The 22,904-nt window shown below is 43.5% G+C and overlaps 1 protein-coding gene across 2 annotated transcripts in view; it reads left to right on the forward strand.

The window, feature by feature from the left end:
• Positions 1-22,904, forward strand: part of LOC115860494 (AGBL carboxypeptidase 4) — a 1,403,751-nt gene that overhangs the window by 1,323,341 nt on the left and 57,506 nt on the right. For both annotated transcript variants that reach the window (XM_060305765.1, XM_060305756.1), the window contains exons 10-11: positions 8,596-8,748; positions 11,239-11,401. In XM_060305765.1, the coding sequence (XP_060161748.1) occupies positions 8,596-8,748; positions 11,239-11,401 (316 nt within the window). The remainder of the gene's footprint in view (positions 1-8,595; positions 8,749-11,238; positions 11,402-22,904) is intronic.

Below are 22,904 nucleotides of genomic sequence, written 5' to 3' on the forward strand. Positions count from 1 at the left end.
GCACAAGAGCAAGGATGTGGTTGACTGTGTGCAAGTTTAATGGCCAGGCTTGGAAGTGACACTTGTTACCACTGCCCACATCCCATTTGATCCCAACCAAATATCAAAGTAGACGGGGAGATGTCTTCCATGGTCCAGGAAAAGGAAGTGGAACTGGTGAGCATCCACTTAGTTTCTGCCTTAAATATTAAGGTTGTGTCAGAGTTAGCCAGATAAAGAGATCATGTATTCCAGGCAGAGAAGACATTCATTGTGTGTAAACGTGGAGACAAAAGTCACAAGCATAGCGGTTTGAAGTACTCCAGGCAGTACTATAGGACTGTAGTGTAGAATATCAGACCAGAATTGGCAAGAGCTGAGACTAGACAGGGGCCAGATCACGCAGGACCTATGCAAATATATTAAGGAGTTTGGACTCTATCCTGTGAGCAACAGGGAATGGTAGAACAGTTTTAACTAGAGAATTTTATTTATTTATTTATTTTTGGCCGTGTTGCATGGCAGGTGGGATCCCAGTTCCCCAACCAGGGATCAAACCGGCGACCCTGCAGTGGAAGCACAGAGTCTTAACCACTGGACTGCCAGGGAAGTCCCAATTTGTTTGCATTTTATTTTTTTATTTATTTAAAAATTTTTCTAAAAAAATATTTATTTTCCTTAATTTCTCTTTCTGACCTTTCATTGTTAGTGTATAGGAATGCAAGACATTTCTGTGCATTAATTTTGTATCCTGAAACTTTACCAAATTCACTGAATAGCTCTAGTAGTTTTCTGGTGGCATCTTTAGGATTTTCTATGTATGGTATCATGTCATCTGCAAACAGTGACAGTTTTATTTTCTGTCTTCCAATTTGGATTCCTTTTATTTCTTTTTCTTCTCTGATTGCTGTGGCTAGGACTTCCAAAACTATGTTGAATATTAGTGGCGAGAGTGGGCAACCTTGTCTTGTTCCTGATCTTAGAGGAAATGCTTTCAGTTTTTCACCATTGAGAATGATGTTTGCTGTGGGTTTGTTGTATATGGCCTTTATTATGTTGAGGTAGGTTCCCTCTATGCCCACTTTCTGGAGAGTTTTTATCATAAATGGGTGTTGAATTTTGCCAAAAGCTTTTTCTGCATCTATTGAGATGATCATATGGTTTTTCTCCTTCAGTTTGTTAATATGGTGTATCACGTTGATTGATTTGCATATATTGAAGAATGCTTGCATCCCTGGGATAAATCCCACTTGATCACGGTGTATGATCCTTTTAATGTGTTGTTAGCTTCTGTTTGCTAGTATTTTGTTGAGGATTTTTGCATCTATATTCATGAGTGATATTGGCCTGTAATTATCTTTTTTTGTAGTAGCTTTGTCTGGTTTTGGTATCAGGGTGATGGTGGCCTTGTAGAATGAGTTTGGGAGTGTTCCTTCTTCTGCAAACTTTTGGAAGAGTTTGAGAAGGATGGGTGTTAGTTCTTCTCTAAATGTTTGATAGAATTCACCTGTGAAGACCTCTGGTCCTGGACTTTTGTTTGTTGGAAGATTTTTCACCATTGCAACAAAAAGAATAAAATACCTAGGAACAAACCTACCTAAGGAGGTAAAAGGCCTGTACTCAGAAAACTATAAGACACTGATGAAAGAAATCAAAGATGATACAAACAGATGGAGAGATATACCATGTGCTTGGATTGGAAGAATCAATATTGTGAAAATGACTCTACTACACAAAGCAATCTACAGATTCAATGCAATCCGTATCAAATTACCAATGGAATTTTCTTACAGAACTAGAAAAAAAAAATCTTAAAATTTGTATGGAGACACAAAAGACCCCAAATAGACAAAGCACTCTTGAGAAAAAAAAAAAAAAACGGACCTGGAGGAATCAGACTCCCTGACTTCAGACTCTACTACACAGCTACAGTAATCAAGACAATATGATACTGACACAAAAACAGAGATATAGATCAATGGAACAGGATAGAAAGCCCAGAGATATACCCACGCACCTATGGTCAGCTAATCTCTGACAAAGGAGGCAATGATATACAATGGAGAACAGACAGTCTCTTCAATAAGTGGGGCTGGGAAAACTGGACAGCTACATGTAAAAGAATGAAATTAGAACACTCCCTAACACCATACACAAAAGTAAACTCAAAATGAATTAAAGACCTAAATGTAAGGCCAGACACTATAAAACTCTTAGAGGAAAACATAAGAAGAACACTCTTTGACATAAATCACAGCAAGATGTTTTTTGACCCACCTCCTAGAGTAATCAAAATAAAACCAAAAATAAACAAATGGGACCTAATGAAACTTAAAAGCTTTTGCACAGCAAAGGAAACTATAAACAAGACGAAAAGACAACCCTCAGAATGGGAGAAAATATTTGCAAACAAATCAATGGACAAATCTCCAAAATATATAAACAGCTCATGCAACTTAATATCAAGAAAACAAATGACCCAATCAAAAAATTGGCAGAAGACCTAAATAGACATTTCTCCAAAGAAGACATACAGCTGGCCAAGAGGCACATTAGAAACTGCTCAACGTTACTAATTATTAGATAAATGCAAATCAAAACTACAATGAGGTATCACCTTACACCAGTTAGAATGGGCATCATCAGAAAATCTACAAATAATAAATGCTGGAGAGGGTGTGTAGAAAAACAGAACCCTCTTGCACTGTTGGTGGGAGTGTAAATTGATACAGCCACTATGGAGAACAGTATGGAGGTTCCTTAAAAAAGTAGAAATAGAATTACCATATGACCCAGAAATCCCACTACTGGGCATATGCCCAGAGAAAACCAAAATTCAATAAGTCACATGCACCCCAATGTTCATTGCAGCACTCTTTACAAGAGCCAGGTTATGGAAGCAACCTTAATGTTCATTGACTGAAGAATGGATAAACAAGATGTGTTATGTGTATACAGTGGAATATTACTCAACCATAAAAAGAAAATAAATTGGGTCATTTATAGAAGAGACGTGGATGGACCTAGAGACTGTCATACTGAGTGAAATAAGTCAGAAAGAGAAAAACAAACATCGTATATAACACATATATGTGGAATCTAGAAGAATGGTACAGATGAACCAGTTTGCAAGGCAGAAATAGAGACACAGATGTAGAGAACAAGTGTATGGACACCAATAGCAGAAAGTGGGGGAGGGGGGCATTAGGTTGGAGTGGGATTGACATATATACACTAATAGGTATAAAATAGATAACTAATAAGATCCTGCTGTATAGCACAGGGAACTCCACTGTACAGTAGAAACTAACACAACATTGTAAAACAACTATACCCCAATAAAAAAATTTTTTTTAATAAAAATATTTATTTGGCTGTGCCGGCTCTTTGTTGTGGCACGCAGGGTCTTTGTTGTGGCACGCAGGGTCTTTGTTGCAGTGTGCAGGATATTTAGCTGTGACATGCAGAATCTTTTAGTTGTAGTGTGTGGGATCTTTAGCTGCGACATGCAGGCTCTTAGTTGCAGTATGTGGGCTCTAGTTCCCTGCCCATGTATCAAACCTGGGCCCCCTGCATTGGGAGCATGGAGTCTTAACTGCTGGACCACCAGGGAAGTCCCTTGATTGCATTTTAAAAGGTCGCTTTGAAGCAGCAAAGAAACCAGGTCAGAAGCTATTGTAGTAGACTAAGAAAGAGATGGAAATCAAATCAGACATGGTCCCTATCCTCAAAGAGCTCATAGGCAGACAGACATACTTTTCAGCCAGATTACAGTAACAAGTATACAAGTATATCTATACAATATTCAAGTATACTTATACAGTAACAAGTATTGACATCAAGGCCCAAGCAAGAAGCTGTTTGGAGAAGGAGGAATTTATTTTAACTGAGCATGAGAAGAAATCATAAAAAGTTTAAGAAAGCCATATCTCTTCTCTCTCATCCAACAGCAACTTTTAAAGATGGGAAAATTGAGGCACAGTGAAGAGCTGCTACTTATTCGTGGTCACAGATTATGTTTACATTAGAACCAGAGGTAGGAACTCTGCTCTGCCTTCCCTGCTCCATTCTAATGAACCAACATAAGTCCATAAAGCCAGTTTAGGCACAAAACATCATCAGGATGGTGAGGAAATTAGTATTTGTGGTCTTTGGCATTGCCAGCATAGTGCTGAATATGTGTAATGAAGAGGAAAAAGAACTGAGACTTCAAACTCAGACCCTATGCAGGCAAATTCCCTAGATCTTTTTCTACTCCAGGTAGACTTTAGACTCTCAGAGTGGGAGGGGATCTTAGAAACTAAATAGTCCTTTAACATTGTTTTGAAGATAGTAGCCAATGCAGTTAGATACAAAAAAGAAATTAGAAGCATAAAAACTGGAAAAGAGGAGATAAAATTGCTAAGTGTATGTTGTACGATTGCAAACCTGGAAAATACTGCCCCCTTTATTCACCTCAGTCATCCTCACCTCCTGGCTGTTCCTTGAACATGCCAAGTACATTTACTTCTCCTTCTACCGGGAAGACTATTAACCTGATATCCTCAAGACTAACTCTCCTACTCCATTCAAGTCTCTGTTTTTCCAGAACCTCTATTACTTTCTATTCTCTTACTATGCTTTATTTGGTTCCATGGCATTTATACCTCCTGACATCTAGTATTTTTATTAATTGGTTTATTTTCTTTCTCTTCCATAGAATGTAAACTCTTTGAGATCAAGTACTTTCTGTTGTGTTCATTGCTATATCCTAGTGCCCAGAACACTCTGTGGTGCATATTCCCAGTGCCTAGAACACTATATGACATGTGGTAGGTACTCAGTGGTTATTTGTTGAATAAGTAAGCAAATGAAAACTCAAAAAAATAAAATGAGAAATTATTATAAGAACTAATAGAATTAGTGAGGTGTCTGGGTACATATTTAAACCATTGAAAATCAGAGCCTTTATATGTATAAAGAACTACCAGTTAGAAGATTTAATGGAAGATATCATGTTTACAACAACAACTAAAAATATAAACTGCCTTGGCATCAAAAAGAATGTTCAGGGTCTAAATGAAGAAAAAAAAAAAAAAAAAAGCTTTTACAACTTTCTGCTGTACCCAAAAGAAAATGGAATAAATGGAAAGTCAAAGCATATTCTTGGATCAGAAGCCTCAAAGTGATAAGAGTCTTGACAGGATTGGGGGAGCAAGGAAAATTAAAGAAGCTAATTACAAAGATTGTATAGAAAAATATGCAAGAAAATACAGGAAAATATGGGGAAAGAAGCATAATGAGGTGATACTAGCCCTCCAAATATTAACATACATTATAAACTTAACATAATTAAAATTGTGTAGTACTGACACCTGAATAGACAAGTGATTAGAAGAGAATAGAAAGTCCAACAATCAACCCAAATATATACAAGAAAGTTATATGGTAAAGATGGCTTTTCAAGTCAGTGGGGAAAAGATGCACAATTTGATAAATGGTATGGGACAATAACGTTTAACCCTTACCTCACATCCTGCATCCATGTAAATCAAAATTGAAATGAAATTTTTAAATATAAGAAGTGAAACAATAGAAATAATAGAAGAACCAATGAAAGATTTCAACACAGAAACCACAAAAGGCTGATAAATCTGTCTAAAAAGTTAGATTAAAAATTTCCACATGGAAAAAAAGTACTAGCAGATGTAAGGTCAAATGACAAACTGAGCAAAAATATTTTTATACTACACACAAAGGCTAATTTCTCTAGTATATAGTTTCTATAAATCAATAAGGAATAAAGCCCTGAAACCCAGTTTTTAAAATGGACAACGGAAATCAATAGGCAATTCATAGAAAAGAAAATGCTAATAGTTCCTAAATATGTGAAAAATAATAACCATATAATAAAAGATAATTATACTAAAAGAAATTCAGATTAAAACTAATCTTAGATATCAGTTTCACCACCCAATTGGAAAGTATCAAAGAGTTTGATCACATCCATGTTTGCAAGATAGTCATGAAACTGATGCTGTTATACTTTGCTAGGACTGTAAACTGGTCCTTCTAAGGAGGTCAGTTCATCAGTGTCGATCAGAATCACAAATGCACCTAGGACCCAGAAATTCTACTTCTAGGAATTTATCCTACGTGTAACTGTATATGTGTGAAATGGTATTTATAACAGAGTCAATCACTAAGACTTTGTAACAGAAGGTTGGAAACAAATGTCTGTCAGTGGGGAACTGCGTAGTTTATATACGACTGTTTAAAAAAATGAGGTAACCATGGACTGAGAAAGAATTCTCTCTAAGATATGTTGAGAGGAAAAAAAGTTGATCCAAAAATTGTGTTTTTATTTTTTATTGTGTTTTTATCCCATGCGGCTTGCAGGATCTTAGTTTCCCAAGCAGGGACTGCACCCAGGCCCTCAGCAGTGAAAAGCGCAGAGTCCTAACCACTGGCTCACCGGGGAATTCCCCAAATGACGTGTTTTTAGTGTGCTACCTTTTGTGTGCGTTGGGGCAAAGGGGGTAGGGGGAGGAATATCTACTTGTTGGTGTGTAAATGATCTCTGGAAGTTTGTATGAGAAACTGGTAATGTGAGATGCCTCTGGGGAGTGTGCCTGGGTGCCTGGAGGACAGGGATAGAAGGGAGATTGTTCATTGTAAATTCTTTCATATCTTGTTGACTTTTGAACCAGGTAAATCAATCAATATAATTCACTTTACAGTTATTTAAAGTAAAATCACATTAGGTGCCAGGTGTCAGGATGGGGCAGTGGAAGCCACTCCAGGCTGGTTTTCGGAGGAGCCAGGTTCTAATTCTTATTCCTTCACTAACTTGCTGGCTGACCTTAAGCAGGAAACCTCCCCACTCTGAGCTGATCTGGGAAATGTCAGAGAAACTGGTTTCTAATAGCTCCCACATCCAGAGATATAAACAGCAGTTTTTCCTTACCCATTTCTTAAGTCATCTCTCTACCACCTCCTTTCCTCTGCAGCTTATCAAAAGCTCAGAGGAAAAGACAGACAATTGAAGAAAATAAAATTGCAAAGAGGACTTTTATAGGGCTCCTGTTGATTCACTGCATATTCCACCTCCAAAGCTGAAAATGATGAGTTTAATATCACCCAGCGCTCTGCATCTCGTATCTCTCAGAAGGCAGCTTACGCCACCCAGAGAACTGGGAGCTCAGCAAGACATGATCTTTCACTCCAAGTCTGAGGCAAATGAAATGACAGTCATGAGGCCCACATTCTAGAAGCAACATTGTTTTCATTTGGTCTTAACTTCGTTTGAAAGTGTCCCAAGGAGGGAGAATTCTTCCAAGCCTGGATTTTTCTTCTTTCCCAGGACTACATGCTAGAAAGCAGATGGAAAGGTGGCCAGGTCTTGCCATGACTGTTTCTAGTCTTACCCATTAATGGTGATACGTTCACTGTGTCAAGGGTCAGGAGACCTGGGTTTCAGTCCCAGTTATTCCCATGTTACTCTCAGAAAGGACAGATATATAGGAAGAGAAAGTCAGATTTGAGGGACATTGAAGTTCTAAGGGCCTGAAAATTCCCCCGTTCCTGGCAGTCGATTGCAGTGTCTGGAATGATCCCTCTGGGTGTTTTATTCATTCACTCTGCATCCGGCTACTGAGCATCCTTCACGGACAGGCACTGGGTGCTTTCCAGGCAATCCCCCTACCTTTGGGGAGCTCATAAATGAGAAGGTTAACAAATAACATTGCACCAAGCTAGGGAGTGCCTTAAATACATGTGAGCAGAGAGCAGAGAGAGACTAGTCACAGTTACCTTTATAGACAACAAGGTTATTTTTTCCCATACACTATGTATTATTGGGGGGTAGGTGTGGCATCATGAAGTGAGGTTAAATAAAAGAATTAACTAAGATGTCCTATGTAAAGCTCCCAGAATGGTGTCTGGTGTCATTAACTATGCAGTAAATGATAGTAATGATTATCGCTGAGTTGGATTCCCACTCTAACTCTCTAGGTTGGAATTACCTGCTAATGGTAGCGCTCTGAGACCCTGAAGGCGGATGGTGTTAAAAGTAAGGAGAGGGATTTCCCTGGTGGCGCAGTGGTTAAGAATCCGCCTGCCAGTGCAGGGGACACAGGTTCGAGCCCTGGTCCGGGAAGATCCCACATGCTGCAGAGCAACTAAGCCTGTGCTTCACAAATACTGAGCCTGCACTCAAGAGCCGCGAGCCACAACTACTGAGCCCGCATGCCACAACTATTGAAGCCCTCACGCCTAGAGCCCGTGCTCCACAACAAGAGAAGCCACGGCAATGAGAAGTCCACGCACCGCAACGAAGAGTAGCCCCTGCTCACCGCAACTAGAGAAAGCCCGCACACAGCAACAAAGACCCAACACAGCCAAACATTTTAAAATAAAGAAATAAAAAAATAAATATATTAAAAAAATAAAAGTAAGGAGAACTTGATCCTTGCTATTCTCAACCCCTCCAATCACATTGCAGATAGTTGCTACATCTGAAGAGACATAGGGCTAGCTCACAAGGAAATGTGTGTGTGTGTGTGTGTGTGTGTGTGTGTGTGTGTAAGGCATACTCTGTGGCCCCGATGTCTCATTTGTTATCCTTTCTCTCAACAGAGAACAAGCCTGGAGTTTTATATTGACATCCATGCCCACTCCACCATGATGAATGGCTTCATGTATGGCAACATCTTTGAAGATGAGGTGCGGTTCCAGAGGCAGGCCGTCTTCCCCAAGCTCCTCTGCCAGAATGCCGAGGACTTCTCCTACGTGAGTGAAGAGTTCTCAGTCAGGCAGCCCCAGCTTCCCTCCCCAAACTGCCCCCTCCCTCCCATCACCACCCTGTCTTCCCCTCACTCAATTCAGTTTGATTTAACATTTCACAGAACACCTACTCTGCTCTGGGTCTTGCGTGGGTGATAAAGATAGAGGTAAACAAGCTCTGCCTGTACCTGCAAGCAGCTCATCACCCATCACGGAGGGAGACTCTCTGAAAAGACAGCGCTTGGTTTGTCCGAGGAGCTGACATTGGTTTCGTTGATCTGATTCCAGCGCTAACAAGAGAAGAAACTCACTGAGCATCTCCCAGCGCCAGACCCTGGCCCAGGGTCTGCTTTCACAGACCTTTGGCCTTCATTCTGTTAGAAGGAGCCTAACATGTCTGCTGATGGGGGTCATATGTCCACCATCCTCTTCCTCCATAGCCCCTTCTGGGCCCCAATTTCTTTGTCAGTAATTTGTGGGTGATAATTTTTTGCCTTGCCTGCCTCGTAAATTCCTGGGAGGACACATGCAATAATAGATATGAAAGTACTTTGCAGGCAGTAAAGATCTCAACAGACTCCAGAGACTGTTGTTACTACCCCCTTACATGCCAGGAAGGACTGGAGAGGCTGTGGACTGGTAGTTAGAATAATCTGCAGCAAAAAGGAATATTGAGAAATGGCAGGGAAGATAAGGAGGGGAATCAACCTGTGGTGGAAGCAGACTTGGGAAAGAGTTTTTGCACATTTTTCTTTGTTTTGATACAAAATCTCTGAGGCCTGTTATTTCAGTGTGGCCAGAGGGGGAGAGGCCCACAAAGGGCATGGTAATTTTTGAAGTTGATGAGCTGAAAACATGCCTGCTCGTTGCTTCAGGCCTAGACATTAGTGGAGGGAGGATGAATTTCTCCATGAGGTAAGATGCTTTGAATCCCAGAATCTTGGCATGCCCCACCAGGAAAGGAACTGGGAGACTATTTGGCCCAATCCAACACTTTATACCCAAGAGACACTTAAAGCCCAGAGAAGCTGGGTGTCTAGGGCAAGGTCCCTCAGCATTCGAAGCAGGTAGAATGAGATGACTGCTCATTAGCAGCTTGGGGATAAAAACAGCCGTGCTTATGTCTGTGGCAATCTCTGGAGGATGGCCAACGCTTGTCTTTTTGAAACCACTCCAGTTTCAGAGCAGAGTGTGGTTTTCTGGAGGAGACCCTGGGAGACTGTGATTCTCCAGGAGGCTGGGCCACAGACTTCAGAGACCCTCACAGGGGTGAGGTTTCCAGGGTCTACAAAAAGGGTGTAGTCTAGGAGCTTTATTTCTGGCCTTGCCGGATGGAGTTCCTGCATTGCAGCCTCCTTAAGAGCTTAGGGCTTGGGTCAAGGTCATCTATCCTAGTCCAGCCTCTGTCTCCCCTCTTCTCTGATTCTCAGTACCCAACTCTAGAATGAGAGAGTTGGATTTCACTACATGAGCTTCAGCTTCAACAGTCCTTCCTGATCTGAGACTCTAATTTTCTGATTCTTTCCTTTACGTCAAAAGGCACACACACATACATACACACAGCTCTCTTTCTTTCAGTGTCTCTATATCTGTCTTGTTTTTCTGTTTTCTTTCTCCCTCTTTCTCCCCACCCCCTTTTCCTTCTTCTCTTATATTCTGCTGAACAGGCATGCCTTCTCTTATTAAAACCAGGTTCTTCATTTACTGCGATTTCCATGGGTTAGCATAGAAAGCCCTTCTAACCACAAGTGAACTGACCCTCACAGCTCTGTAAAAGAGATGTGATTTTTACCACCGCTTTACAGATGAGGAAACTGAGGCTCAGACCAATAAGGCTAGTTGCCTAACATCTCACACACTTTTGAAGAGAGGACTTGAAATGCGGACCTGCTGGCTCTTTCCTCTCTATCCACTGTGATGGGGGTAGTAGACACCCAAGTAAAGAAGAGCCGTGATCCCTGTGCTCTGGTGATGCTGAGCACAAGTTCAGCTGTCCCTAACGGAGGGGGAGCTTTGTGAAGGAGGGTTGGGGCGTCTGGAGTCACTTAGTCCTGGTCCAGGCCTGTGTCACTTACTATGAACTTCCATTACCTCACCTTAGAGGGGAAACATTACGTCACCCCTGTCAAGGGGGTGAAGCCTAAATGAGATACTATATGGGAAACAATATCATAAAGTTGAAAGCAGGGCCCAAATTTCAGTCTTGATTATCGTAATATCATCCTTATTCTCTGTCTACTTTTCCTTGCTCCCTCTGTCCCCATTCAGATTTCCACAAATCTTTGTTAAATGGCAGTTACCATGCCCTAAGAACTGCGCTAGGTGCTTTCATTTAATTGTTTGTCTATTTAATCCATCCTTACAATAATCTTGCAAAGTGGGAGTCACATACCACTTTTCAGATGAGGAAGCTGAGATCCAGAGGTGCTCGCTCAAGGTCCCATAGCCAGCAGGTGTCCAGCCCTGATTCTCTCCTCCCTTCTTTGTCTCTCACAGTCCAGCACGTCCTTTAACCGAGATGCCGTGAAAGCAGGAACTGGCCGTCGCTTCCTCGGTGGGCTGCTGGACCACACTTCGTATTGCTACACCCTCGAGGTTTCCTTCTACAGCTACATCATCGGTGGCACCACGGCCGCTGTGCCCTACACGGAGGAAGCCTGTATCCTTCGCAGGTTCCCCCAACCCCCCAGCCCTGGGCCAGCTCGCATCCAGCTGAAAGTACCCAAGTCCGCCAGGATTTACCAAGCAGGTCAGGAATTTGGTCTCCAACTCAGGTGAGGGCTGAGACTCTGGGGTGAGGATGGACATGACTGGTTCTGCTGGTGTCATCTCTGGATTGTCCTGTTTGCTCTCTGCCCTCCTAAAGGACACCCCCCTCCATCTGCCTGTGCTATGCCTCAAGTCTTCCTCGGGCGCTTGGACCCATGGCCTTCCCATACCTGTGTTGCTCCCCTCTCTCTCTCCCCTCTGTCCCCTCACAAAGGAGTGAGTCTTCCATCATCTGAAGTATGTAAGTACACAGGCCAGATGCTCATCCCGGGGCTGCTAAGGAAGACTTTGACAGTCTTGGCCCCTCCTTCTCATCCTGAACATGTCTCTCTCTCTCTCTTTCTCTTTTTTTTTTTAAATTTTTTATTGGAGTAGAGTTGATTTACATTAGTGTGCCAATCTCTGCTGTACAGCAAAGTGACTCAGTTATACACACACATACATTCTTTTTTTAATATTCCTTTTCATTATGGTTTATCCCAGGAGATTGGATAGAGTTCCCCATGCTCTACAGTAGGACCTTGTTGTTTATCCATTCAAAATGTAATAGTTCACGTCTATTAACCCCAAACTCCCAGTCCATCCCTCTCCTTCCCCCACTCCCTCTTATCAACTATACGTCTGGTCTATAGACCAGACATCCATCTCTCTGTGCTTATGCCCCCGCCCTTTGTCTTCCCTCTGTGCACACTTTCCCTTTCGCTTGTCTGTACCCGCCTTGTCCCCTCTACTTTTATTTATTTATTTATTTATTTATTTATTTATTTTTGGCTGCGTTAGGTCTTCGTTGCTGTGCGCGGGCTTTCTCTAGTTGCGGCGAGCGGGGACTACTCTTCGCAGCGGTGAGCAGGCTTCTCATTGCGGTGGCTTTTCTTTGCTGCGGAGCATGGGCTCTAGGTGCGTGGGTTTTCATAGTTGTGGCACGCAGGCTCAGTAGTTGTGGCTCACGGGCTCTAGAGCACAGGTTCAGTAGTTGCAGCGCATGGGCTTAGTTGCTCTGCGGCATGTGGGATCTTCCCGGACCAGGGCTCGAAACCGTGTGTCCTACATTGGCAGGAGGATTCTTAACCACTGTGCCACCAGGGAAGTCCCCATCCCCCTCTCCTTCTGTCTGTCCCTCCAACTCTCGCCTTGTGTTTTTCTCTCCTTACTTCATGTGATGTGTTCCTCCCTCTCCTCCTCCATCTTCTCTCCTTTCCCCACCGTCCTTTCCTCTCTGTCTCCCCTTAGCCTCCCTCCATCTTCCCTGCCTTCCTGCTCGTCCTCTGTGCATCTGTCTCTCTGCCTTTGCATTTCCTTTGCCAACTCGCTTTTCCTCTTGACTTCCTCATAAAATGTCCCCGAAAACCCCCAAGCCTGTCATGATGAAACTAGAGGCCGCTTTCTAGCTTGCTTGATTTTTTTAGGGATTATTTAGTAATTCTAGTTTCCTGAGTATTGATTTTCATTTCAAGGTCAGTACATAAGGGTTGTGACAGATTGTGACAGTTTCTGCTTTTCTTTACTTTTTGTTTTTGGACTGACCCATTTCTCCTTTCTGAACACTTAGCTTTCTCAGAGAAAGAATTATAGTTGATGGAAAAGAAAGGGAAAGGATAATATTAACTCTCTATATACAAACTCTCTCTCCCCAGAAGTGGAAGTGCTCCTTTCAGCCTTGATTGAACCCTTGGGGAGTGTTTGTGGAGTTCTTACCACACTCTGTGCAGGAAAACTTCCTTTCTGGTCGAGACATGACTTAGCACTAGTCCACCCTCGTGGTTGCACGAGGGTTGCACCCTCGTGGCTCTGGAGGGTCCAGTAACCTAGCTGGGGACATGGGGGCAGGGTGATGGCCTCAGAGGGAGGGACGTGCAGTAGGCAGACGAGGTGTTAGACCAGTGTTCCAGATCCAGTACCTCACTGGAGAGACTGTGGTAAGAACTGAGGGAGAGTCCCCCCGCCGCCCAGTCACCAAGACCGGGACAGTCACCTTGAAGTCTGCTTTAGTAACTACCTGGCTCACCGGTCAATGGAGTAGGCTCTGCTCTGCAGCAGAGGACCCTTGGTTTCCAAAGTCCTGGCCATCTCTATGTGCCACACTGCCCCCATACACACACACACACACACACACACACACACACACACACACACACACACGATGGTGTGCGGCCCATTGCTTCCCCAGGATCCGCTAACTCCTGTGCTCCACGCATACGCACATTCTGTGCTGCCCCTGCCTAGCTTGCCCCTGATGTGGTGGCAAAGGGGACAGAGGGAGTTGTCTGAAAGAAGAGTCTGAGCATGCGCACCAAAGGTATCCCACATGTGAGCCTTATCTCAGTGAGATAAGGGTCCCGCCAGGTGTGGCCTGCACTTAGTTTGTGGCTGATTTCTGATGTCCAGTTTGATGGGTTCTCCTACCCTATCTCAGCACCTCCAACATGCGTTTGTGTTAGAAGCAAATGTTTCTCTCAGTGGAAGGCCCCTCCCTTGACCCAGGCCCAGGGTTTCCTCCCCTCAACACCCAATCCTCATTCATCAAAAGTAAGTACACCATTAGCACATGCCAGGTATGCTACTAGGCACTGGGGTAAAATATTGACCAAGAAGCCATGGTCCCTGACTCACAGAGCTTTTGGTCTATCTGAGGAGCCGGAAAAGGAAAGAGGCAGTTATAATCTGTGGGGTAAGTTCTGTGGTGGAGGAATTCCAGAGAGCCATGGGAAATGTTCATTTAAATATATATATTGAGTGTCTGCCATAAGCCAGGTGAAGCTCTAGGCACAGGGGATGTGTAGCAGGGAACATACTGAAGACAAAAATGTCTGCATATGGGGATAGGAGGAGACTCAAACACAGTTTTGGGAAGTCAGGGAAGGCTTCCCGGCGGAAGAGACATCTAAGCTGAGTTTTTAAGACTGAGTAGAAATTAGGCAGATTGCTTGGGGTGGGTCGTTGTAGGAAGGGCATTGCAGACAGAAAGGGGAGGAAGGAAGGTGGACTGTTGGAGCTGTAAGGGGTCGGGTATGGCTGAAGGACTTCAGATGCAGGAGATGAGACCAAAATGGCAGCCTGTTAGGAATTTAAATGGTAAGGACTGTGAAGAGCAGTAGAAGGGCTTTAAAGAGCAGTGGGAAGCCCCTCTGGCTGCAGTGGGAAGGTTAGATTGGAGGGGCCAAGGCTGTAGACAGAGACACACCAGGAGGCCGTTATGACAATCCAGGTGGGAAATGACTCAAGCCTAGACTCGGGTGGTGCTGTGGAATATTTAGAATGTGGCACTGAGAAGACTTGGGAAGTTATTGGTTGGGGATGTCGGTGGGGACCAGAAGCCAGAGTTTGGAAGGGGTTAAGGGTGATGGGTAGCGAGGCTGTGCAGGAGCTGAACAGGCCGCGGTGCTGTTGGGTCACCCCATCTTATCTGTCATCTAGGGGACAAGAAGAGGGATCTGGAGTTTCTCCAGAGAAGTGCAGGCCAGTTCAACACACATGAGTGTGATTTAACCTGGTTCTTGTTTGAAATGCATTTAAAAAAAAAAAAAAAAAACAGAGGGAGACTTCAGGCAGACAGATTGTGATCTTTGTTGGCTGCTGGCTCTGTGTCCCAATCAGAAAAAGAAATTACATGGTCTGATAGGAATGGCAATATGGTCTGGGAGGAAGCGTCCTCTAGACTGGGAGTCAGGAGACCTGGATCTGATGACAGCACCAACATCATCCCACCCTTCGGCAATCCTCCAGCCGCCCTGAGGTAAGCTTCATCACCCTCACAAAGGCAACCAAGAACCTTCCTGCTTTCTTAACCCCTGCTATGGGAATAATATTCATGAAAAGAGAGCAGACTTTCAATTGAGACAGATCTGGATTTGAATCCAGGCTCAGCCATTTACAGGATGTGTCACCACGGGCAAGTTATATAGCCTCACTGTGTCTCAGTGTCCTTGTCTGTAAGAGGAGGACCTAGTAACGCTCAACCTCACTGAGTTGCAAGGAGGTTAAATGAAATAACATGTATGAGTGTGCACCGTAAGCTTTAAATATTAAGCGACTATTGGTTAAAACATCGAAAAGGTTTACGTGACTATGAATGAGGACCCGCATTTAAGTTAAAGAAGGTTGTCAGGGCTGTGAGAGCAGAAGACCAGGGGCTGTGTTGGTAGGGTACGCGGGACAAAAGGCCTTGGTGGGATCACCGTAACGGAGGACCTGGACCTCAGAACGCCATGTGGTTCACACAGCAAGTGGGTATGTGCAGTTCTCATGGTGAGGGGTTTTAATTCTGTCATCCAGAGTATGCCCTTCCCAGCATCAGGGTCCATGAAGGCCAAATTATCTATCCAGAGGATGCTGGGTGAGAGGAAGACCAGAGAAGAGCTAGGGGAGGTGGAGAATCCTGAGGGATATTTCACCAAGGCCCACAGTAGTGTCCACCTCCTTACCTTCCAGAACATATGTATCTGTCGGTTTAATTTTTCTCCCTGGAAAAGCAGCAGCTAAACATTACCAGGGTCTTGCTCTCTGGCTCTCCTCCCCACTACATCAGGGTAATATAGCCATAGACACTGATGCTTCCCTAGCTGTGTGACCTTGGGCTGGTTATCTCACCACTCTGAGCCTGTTCCCCCATTTGTAAAATAAAAATAATAATACTCACTTTGGATGAGGCTTATTGGGGTAGCGAAAAGATGCAATAGATCTCCAATCCCCTTGCACTGCCTGGCACCTGATAGGAACTCAACAAATGTTCCTCTGTCACCACTTTTCTCATCTCCATGCAGACTGCATGACTTTCCTTCCACTGGTTGAATCTTCAACCCCATGATCTGTCTTTGAATCCAGCAACCGGGGGTTTGAATCCTGATTCCATCACCATTACTGGGTAGCCTCAAGCAGGCCCTGTCCCTTCTCTTAGGCTCAGTGTCTGATACTTCCTACCTGTCAGAGCTGCACAATGAAACTATGTGTGGACTTGTCTGTATTCTGGTTCCTTCCAGCTCTAATATTCTAAGATTTTTCTGATTCTAAAATTTAAAATTTAATAATTCCCTGTTTAGATGAATTTATGATATCAAGAATCCACAGTTATGTTATGTCTGAGTCTTAAGACTGAGTGACCCCATGAGCATGAGTTTCAGTCCAGTAGGGAAAATCAGCACAGAAGTGTCCTGGACAACTGATCAAGCCAAGACGATAGCTATTTTCATTCTTTTAGTTAAAGGGTTCTTAATCGAGGGCTTTATGGATGGGCTTCAAGAAGAGCCTATGAACTGTCTAAAATTTATGCAAAACTGTGAGTGAAAATGTGGAGTTCATTTTCTGGGAGGAAGACTTCTAACTTTCAACAGAATCTAAATGAAGCCATCCTCAGAGGCTGCTGCCCTGGCTGGTGGTCTCTGTTCAGGTTGTAGCGAGAATACAGCTCTGGTCAGAGGCGTGGGTGTGAGTTCCGCTTTCTGTCATTCTAGCTGAGGACCCTAACTCAGTTATTTAACCTCAGTTTCTTCATCAGGAAAGTGCAGATAATGATTATGTACTTCACAGTGTTGTTTGGAGGGTTACGTGAGAGAAAGCGGATAAATGACTGGGCATATACTCAGTGCCATTAAATATTAGCTCCCTTGCCTTTCCTTCCTGTGGTTTGTTGTTTCTGTTGTTGTTGTGAAATGATAAATTCCTGAGAATTTTGGACCATTCTTCAGAAACCTTATTTACATTTTACTGGCCTGCCAAGTAATAAATATGCTCTGTTCGAACAATTTTTTAAAAAAAAAGAGAGAGAGAGAGAAAGGCTAAACTGGAATCATAAAATAACCCAGAGTTTCTCTGGCCTTTGTTTATGGTCTGGTTACAAGCCAAAAAGGAAATAGCTCTTTGACATAATGGATGAGAAAAACATTGGAAACACAGACCTTGGGTCCTAAGCAGACTGTTTTCCACACACACTTATAACTGTGGACACCTTGAAATCAGAAAATGCTGTCTCTAGGAGAAGGGAACGGCTGCTGTAGCCAAGACGAAATGCAGAGCTTTAGAACTCAGTTAGTTATCTTGGTCTCGATTCAGAGCCCACTACGTGCCTTGTACTGAGTCCTCTGAAACATACAGCAGACATTGAAGATACCATTTATATACTCATCCATCCCACAAAACTCGCTAGACACTAGAAATAGGCAGATGAATAAGGCATGGTTCCTGCCTTCAAGAAGGAGACAGTTTTGAGAGGAGGGAAAAAGGTAGAGACAGCAGCACAGAGGGATAAACGATCAGGCAGAGGGAAGCTCTGCTGGTTGGGGATGCACATGGGAGCCATCTAACCCTGCAGGAGCGGTGAAGAAGGAGAAGGAAGGAGGACTTCCTGGAGGAGGAGTAACTAGGGCTCAGGCCTCCAGGGTGGATGGGATGCAGGCAGAAGAAGCAGGGTAGAGCCACCTTCCTGGTAGAAGGAGACATACAGGAGAAAGCCCAGATGCCAGAGAGAGGATGTGCCTCCAAAGTATTGGAAGGAAGTTGGAGTTGGGCCAGAAACAGTAGGTGATAAATAAACATAGGCAGAACCAAACCACGAATAGAAGGAGAAAGATTTGTGAGCTATGTAACAGGTACATTAAACAAGAAACAGCGTACAATTATAAAATATGTTTTGTCTCCCATTGACCCTGCCCATAGATGCGTATAGATTCTACATCTAGATCTAGAGATATAAAAGCTCTTACAAACCCCAAGACTTTCTAATCACTCTCGGGAAATTAAAAGTTTTCTAATTAATTCTGGTCACCAAACAGTCTCAGTTCAGCAATGACTGTGTCTCGTCCAATCAAAGCCATTGAACCTCTTCAAAGTAAAACCTTCCACATCCTCTAGCTCAGGCCTGTCTCAGACAGGCTGCTCGAGGTGACTCCTGTTTCCCCGACTTCATTTTCAGCCCTTTCCCCCATCTGGCTAACCCTAGATATTTACCCCTCCAAGGCAGAGCAGCATGAGGGACAGGAGGAAAGTGTAGGAAAGGTCTTGGGTGACTGGTACTCCCTGAGAAGGCCTGGCAGTCCCTTGTGGGCCTCCTCAGACACACCTGCCCCGGGGCTGGAGAGCGCTGACGTGGGCAAGTGCATGAGCTCAGGCCGATTGTTCATGGGTCCTACCTGAGTCCACGGTGATCTGGGGTTCACCTCCATTAGGGCACTGCACCCTCCGGTGGCCCTCTTGTCTGACGGAGAGCTAAAGTTTGCAAATCTGGTTTTCTGGTTTCCTTTTGCAAGTCCTGCCTGGTAGTTTCCTACCTCACTTTGCAATGTGGTATCTACAGACTTGGGATCTCAGCAAAACCAAGACTAAGACAGTTCCATCTTAATAACATGTTCTATTATCTAACTGGTAGAATTGACTATTTTGGGTGATGGCTTGGGTGTGGAGGTAAAGGAAGAAGTCAAGGAAGATGCCCAGTCTCTCAACTTGAACAACATGGCGGACGGTGGCGCCAATCACTTAAACACAACTATTGGAGAAAGGGGTTGGAGAGGGGGATATTCTGAGCTCTGTTTGGGATGTGTTAAGTGTAGGGGGCTCATGTGACATACAAATGGAGAAGTTTGGTAGGCAGATGGTTCTATGGGCCAGAATTTCTGGGAAGAGACCTGGGCTTCAGACAGACTCTTCCACAAGCTACTGTAGAGTCATAAGGAAGGAAGGGATTTTCTTGGTGTGCACCGTCAAGGTGGGCTTTCCCTTGAGTTGGTGAAAAGAATGCTGGGCTGGGAATCAAGATCCCAGTTCTGGAACAGTCTTCTGCCCTCCCCCCCTCATAAAGCTGTGTGACCTTGGTTAAATCATTTTACTTCTCTGGCTAAAGCCTGGTACTAGGTAGACCCTCAGTGAATGTGAATGAATGAAGGAATGAATGAAGTGGAAGGAAGCTTCACCTGCATCTGCTAGTTGGCTCACTAATAGGACAGTGAGTGTGAATATGTGTGTGTGCTGTGGTGGTTATCAGGTGGAGGGGAGTACTGCCTGGGTTTTCTTTCTTGGGGAGGAAGCTTCACTTTTTATACAGAAGAGTAGGAAGCAGTCAGGTCTGACCTGTTGGGTGGCAAGGAAAGATACCCAGGTACTTCCCAGTTCCTACTTGTGATGGCCAAGGTCAAGCCTTTGTTAAGATTCATAAACAAAATAATACTTCGCAAAGAGGGCTTTGGGAACAGACGACTAAACGGGACTGAAGCCGGTTAGAATCTTTTTTCTCCTCCACGCAGACATGGACTAGAATTTGGTCTGTAAATACAAATGCTTACTAAATGGCTGAATGACTGGCTGAATGAATGAATGATTAATAGTAGTAGTAATAATGGTAAAAATAATAATGTTGAGATGTGCTTCATGAGGTGGGATGTGCTTCCTGCATTACAGGATTGGCTTTGCCTCCAGCTTGCCATGTAGGTTTGGGGAGTTCCTTTCTCTTTGGGTCCAAATTTTCCTATCTTTCGATTAGAAGATGAAATGATATGATCTCCAAGTTTATTTCCAAATCATTAGGTAGATAGATAGACAGATAGGTAGATAGATGGATATAGAAAGAATCATTTGATTTTTGGCCTTTGAGATAAGTACCTTTTTTAAAAAAATCTTTATTGGAGTATAATTGCTTTACATTGTTGTGTTAGTTTCTGCTGTATAACAGAGTGAATCAGCTATATATATATATATATATATATATATATATATATATATATATCCCCATATCCCCTCTCTCTTGCATCTCCCTCCCACCCTCCCTATCCCACCCCTCTAGGTGGACACAAAGCACTGAGCTGATCTCCCTGAGCTATGCGGCTGCTTCCCACTAGCTAGCTATTTTACGTTTGGTAGTGTATATATGTCCATGCCACTCTCTCACTTTGTCCCACCTTACCCTTCCCCCTTCCCACGTCCTCAAGTCCATTCTTTACGTCTGTGTCTTTATTCCTGTCCTGCCCCTAGGTCCTTCAGAAGCTTTTTTTTTTTTCTTAGATTCCATATATATGTGTTAGCATACAGTATTTGTTTTTCTCTTTCTGACTTACTTCACTCTGTAGGACAGTCTCTAGGTCCATCCACCTCACTACAAATTAATCAATTTTGTTTCTTTTTATGACTGAGTAATATTCCATTGTATATATGTGCCACATCTTCTTTATCCATTCATCTGTTGATGGACACTTAGGTTGCTTCCATGTCCTGGCTATTGTAAATAGAGCTGCAATGAACATTTTGGTACATGACTCTTTTTGAATTATGGTTTTCTCAGGGTATATGCCCAGTAGTGGGATTGCTGGTCATATGGTAGTTCTATTTTTAGTTTTTTAAGAAACGTCCATACTGTTCTCCATAGTGGCTGTATCAATTTACATTCCCACCAACAGTGCAAGAGAGGTCCCTTTTCTCCACACCCTCTCCAGCATTATTTGTAGATTTTTTGATGATGGCCATTCTGATGGTGTGAGGTGATACCTCATTGTAGTTCTGATTTGCATTTCTCTTAATAACTAGTGATGTTGAGCATCCTTTCATGTGTTTGTTGGCAATCTGTATATCTTCTTTGGAGAAATGTCTGTTTAGGTCTTCTGCCCATTTTTGGATTGGGTTGTTTGTTTTTTCTGATATTGAGCTGCATGAGCTGCTTGTATATTTTGGAGATTAATCCTTTGTCAGTTGCTTCGTTTGCAAATATTTTCTCCCATTCTGAGGGTTGTGTTTTCGTCTTATGTGTTCCTTTGCTGTGCAAAAGCTTTGAAGTTTCATTAGGTCCCATTTGTTTATTTTTGTTTTTATTTCCATTTCTCTAGGAGGTGGGTCAAAAAAGATCTTGCTTTGATTTACGTCATAAAGTGTTCTGCCTATGTTTTCCTCTAAGAGTTTTATAGTGTCCGGCCTGACATTTACGTCTCTAATCCATTTTGAGTTTATTTTTGTGTATGGTGTTAGGGAGTGTTCTAATTTCATTCTGTTACCTGTAGCTGTCCAGTTTTCCCAGCACCACTTACTGAAGAGGCTGTCTTTTCTCCACTGTATATTCTTGCCTCCTTTTCAAAGATAAGGTGACCACGTGTGCTTGGGTTTATGAGATAAGTACCTTTTACATATAGGGAAATTCAAGCCCAAAAAAGTCAAATAACATGCCCCGGGCTGCTCTCTCAATTCTGCCTGGTGGGCTTTGTCTTACTTTCCTCCCTGCTCTACAGTTGGCCCAGTTTCCCTTCCTTTCCTGTAGGACAAAACCCCGCAGAGGTTGGGACCCACCAGCCAGCTCTTGCCCATCCTATAGCCCCACTCTCTGTAGCCCCTGCCCCCCGTCTTGACATGTTTGTAGTCTCTGATCACCCAGACGTCCTGCCACCCAGACCCTGTCTCTGTGGTACCCCAGCTCAGCTGCCTTGCTCTTTGTGAACCCTGCCTTGGCCCTCCCATTTCCCACCTCCAGATCAAAGTGCACCTTCTACCCAGGCCTGGAAAACCAAAACGTCATTACCTTCCCGCAGCCTCCCTCATCCCCCCAAAATGAGGTTTCTAAGGGTTTTATCTGCTATTGTCAAGTTTATAGCCAAAATTCGAAATGCTGTTAATATTACTGACAGCAGAGAGGTACAAATTACAAAGTTGTAAAGTTATTTTATGGTGCTAACCGTCCGCCTTCACTAGCAGCGCTGCAAGGCTCCATGGAAACCACGTTGCTGATAAAAATAGTTGATATTGTCTCAGGATCATGGCTGTTCGCTGACAGTCAGAGAAATTCCAGCTGCTTCTTCAGAAATTTGAACCTGTTTGTTTATATTCAAGTTCACTTGCACACTTATATACACACTTACTTGTGTTTCTATTATCTTACTGTACAAATGTGGGGAGAGGCCCCAAAATAGCAGAACTTTACCCCAAGTCTGTTCCAACCAGTTGCAGATTTGGGTCTCTGAGCAGCCCCAAGGACACTGAGAGGGACTGTCTGCCACATTGTAGGTGTTTAATAAGTAATTGTGGAAAGGATGAATGCCTGGAACACTTGAAGGACTCAGGCAATATTGAGAACAAAGGTATTGAAAATTTTCTGTCTTTACAGTAAACAAGTAAAACCAAGCAACTTTGGAAGGACTGCTTTGGGGGAACAAGTTCTCCTATGTGGTAAGTTGCCTTAGGCATCTTAGTTGACACTATAAACCTCCATGTTAGCCCACAAGGCAAATGCATCAACCCGCACAGGCACCACACACTGTTCCCGTGCCGGAATTTATGCCGACTGGCTGCATTAACAGAGGCCAATGTTGGGAGCAAGGAGGTGCTGGCCTTTCTTTGCCTTGTGGTGTCATCGACCCCTGGAGCCCTGGGTTCATTTCTGCCTACGCCCCACCTATGCAGGCCATTGAGAAAATGGTGCATGGCCTCTGAAGACC

The sequence above is a fragment of the Globicephala melas genome, chromosome 1 (genome assembly GCF_963455315.2).
Source record: "Globicephala melas chromosome 1, mGloMel1.2, whole genome shotgun sequence".
Classification (NCBI taxonomy): Eukaryota; Metazoa; Chordata; class Mammalia; order Artiodactyla; family Delphinidae; genus Globicephala; species Globicephala melas.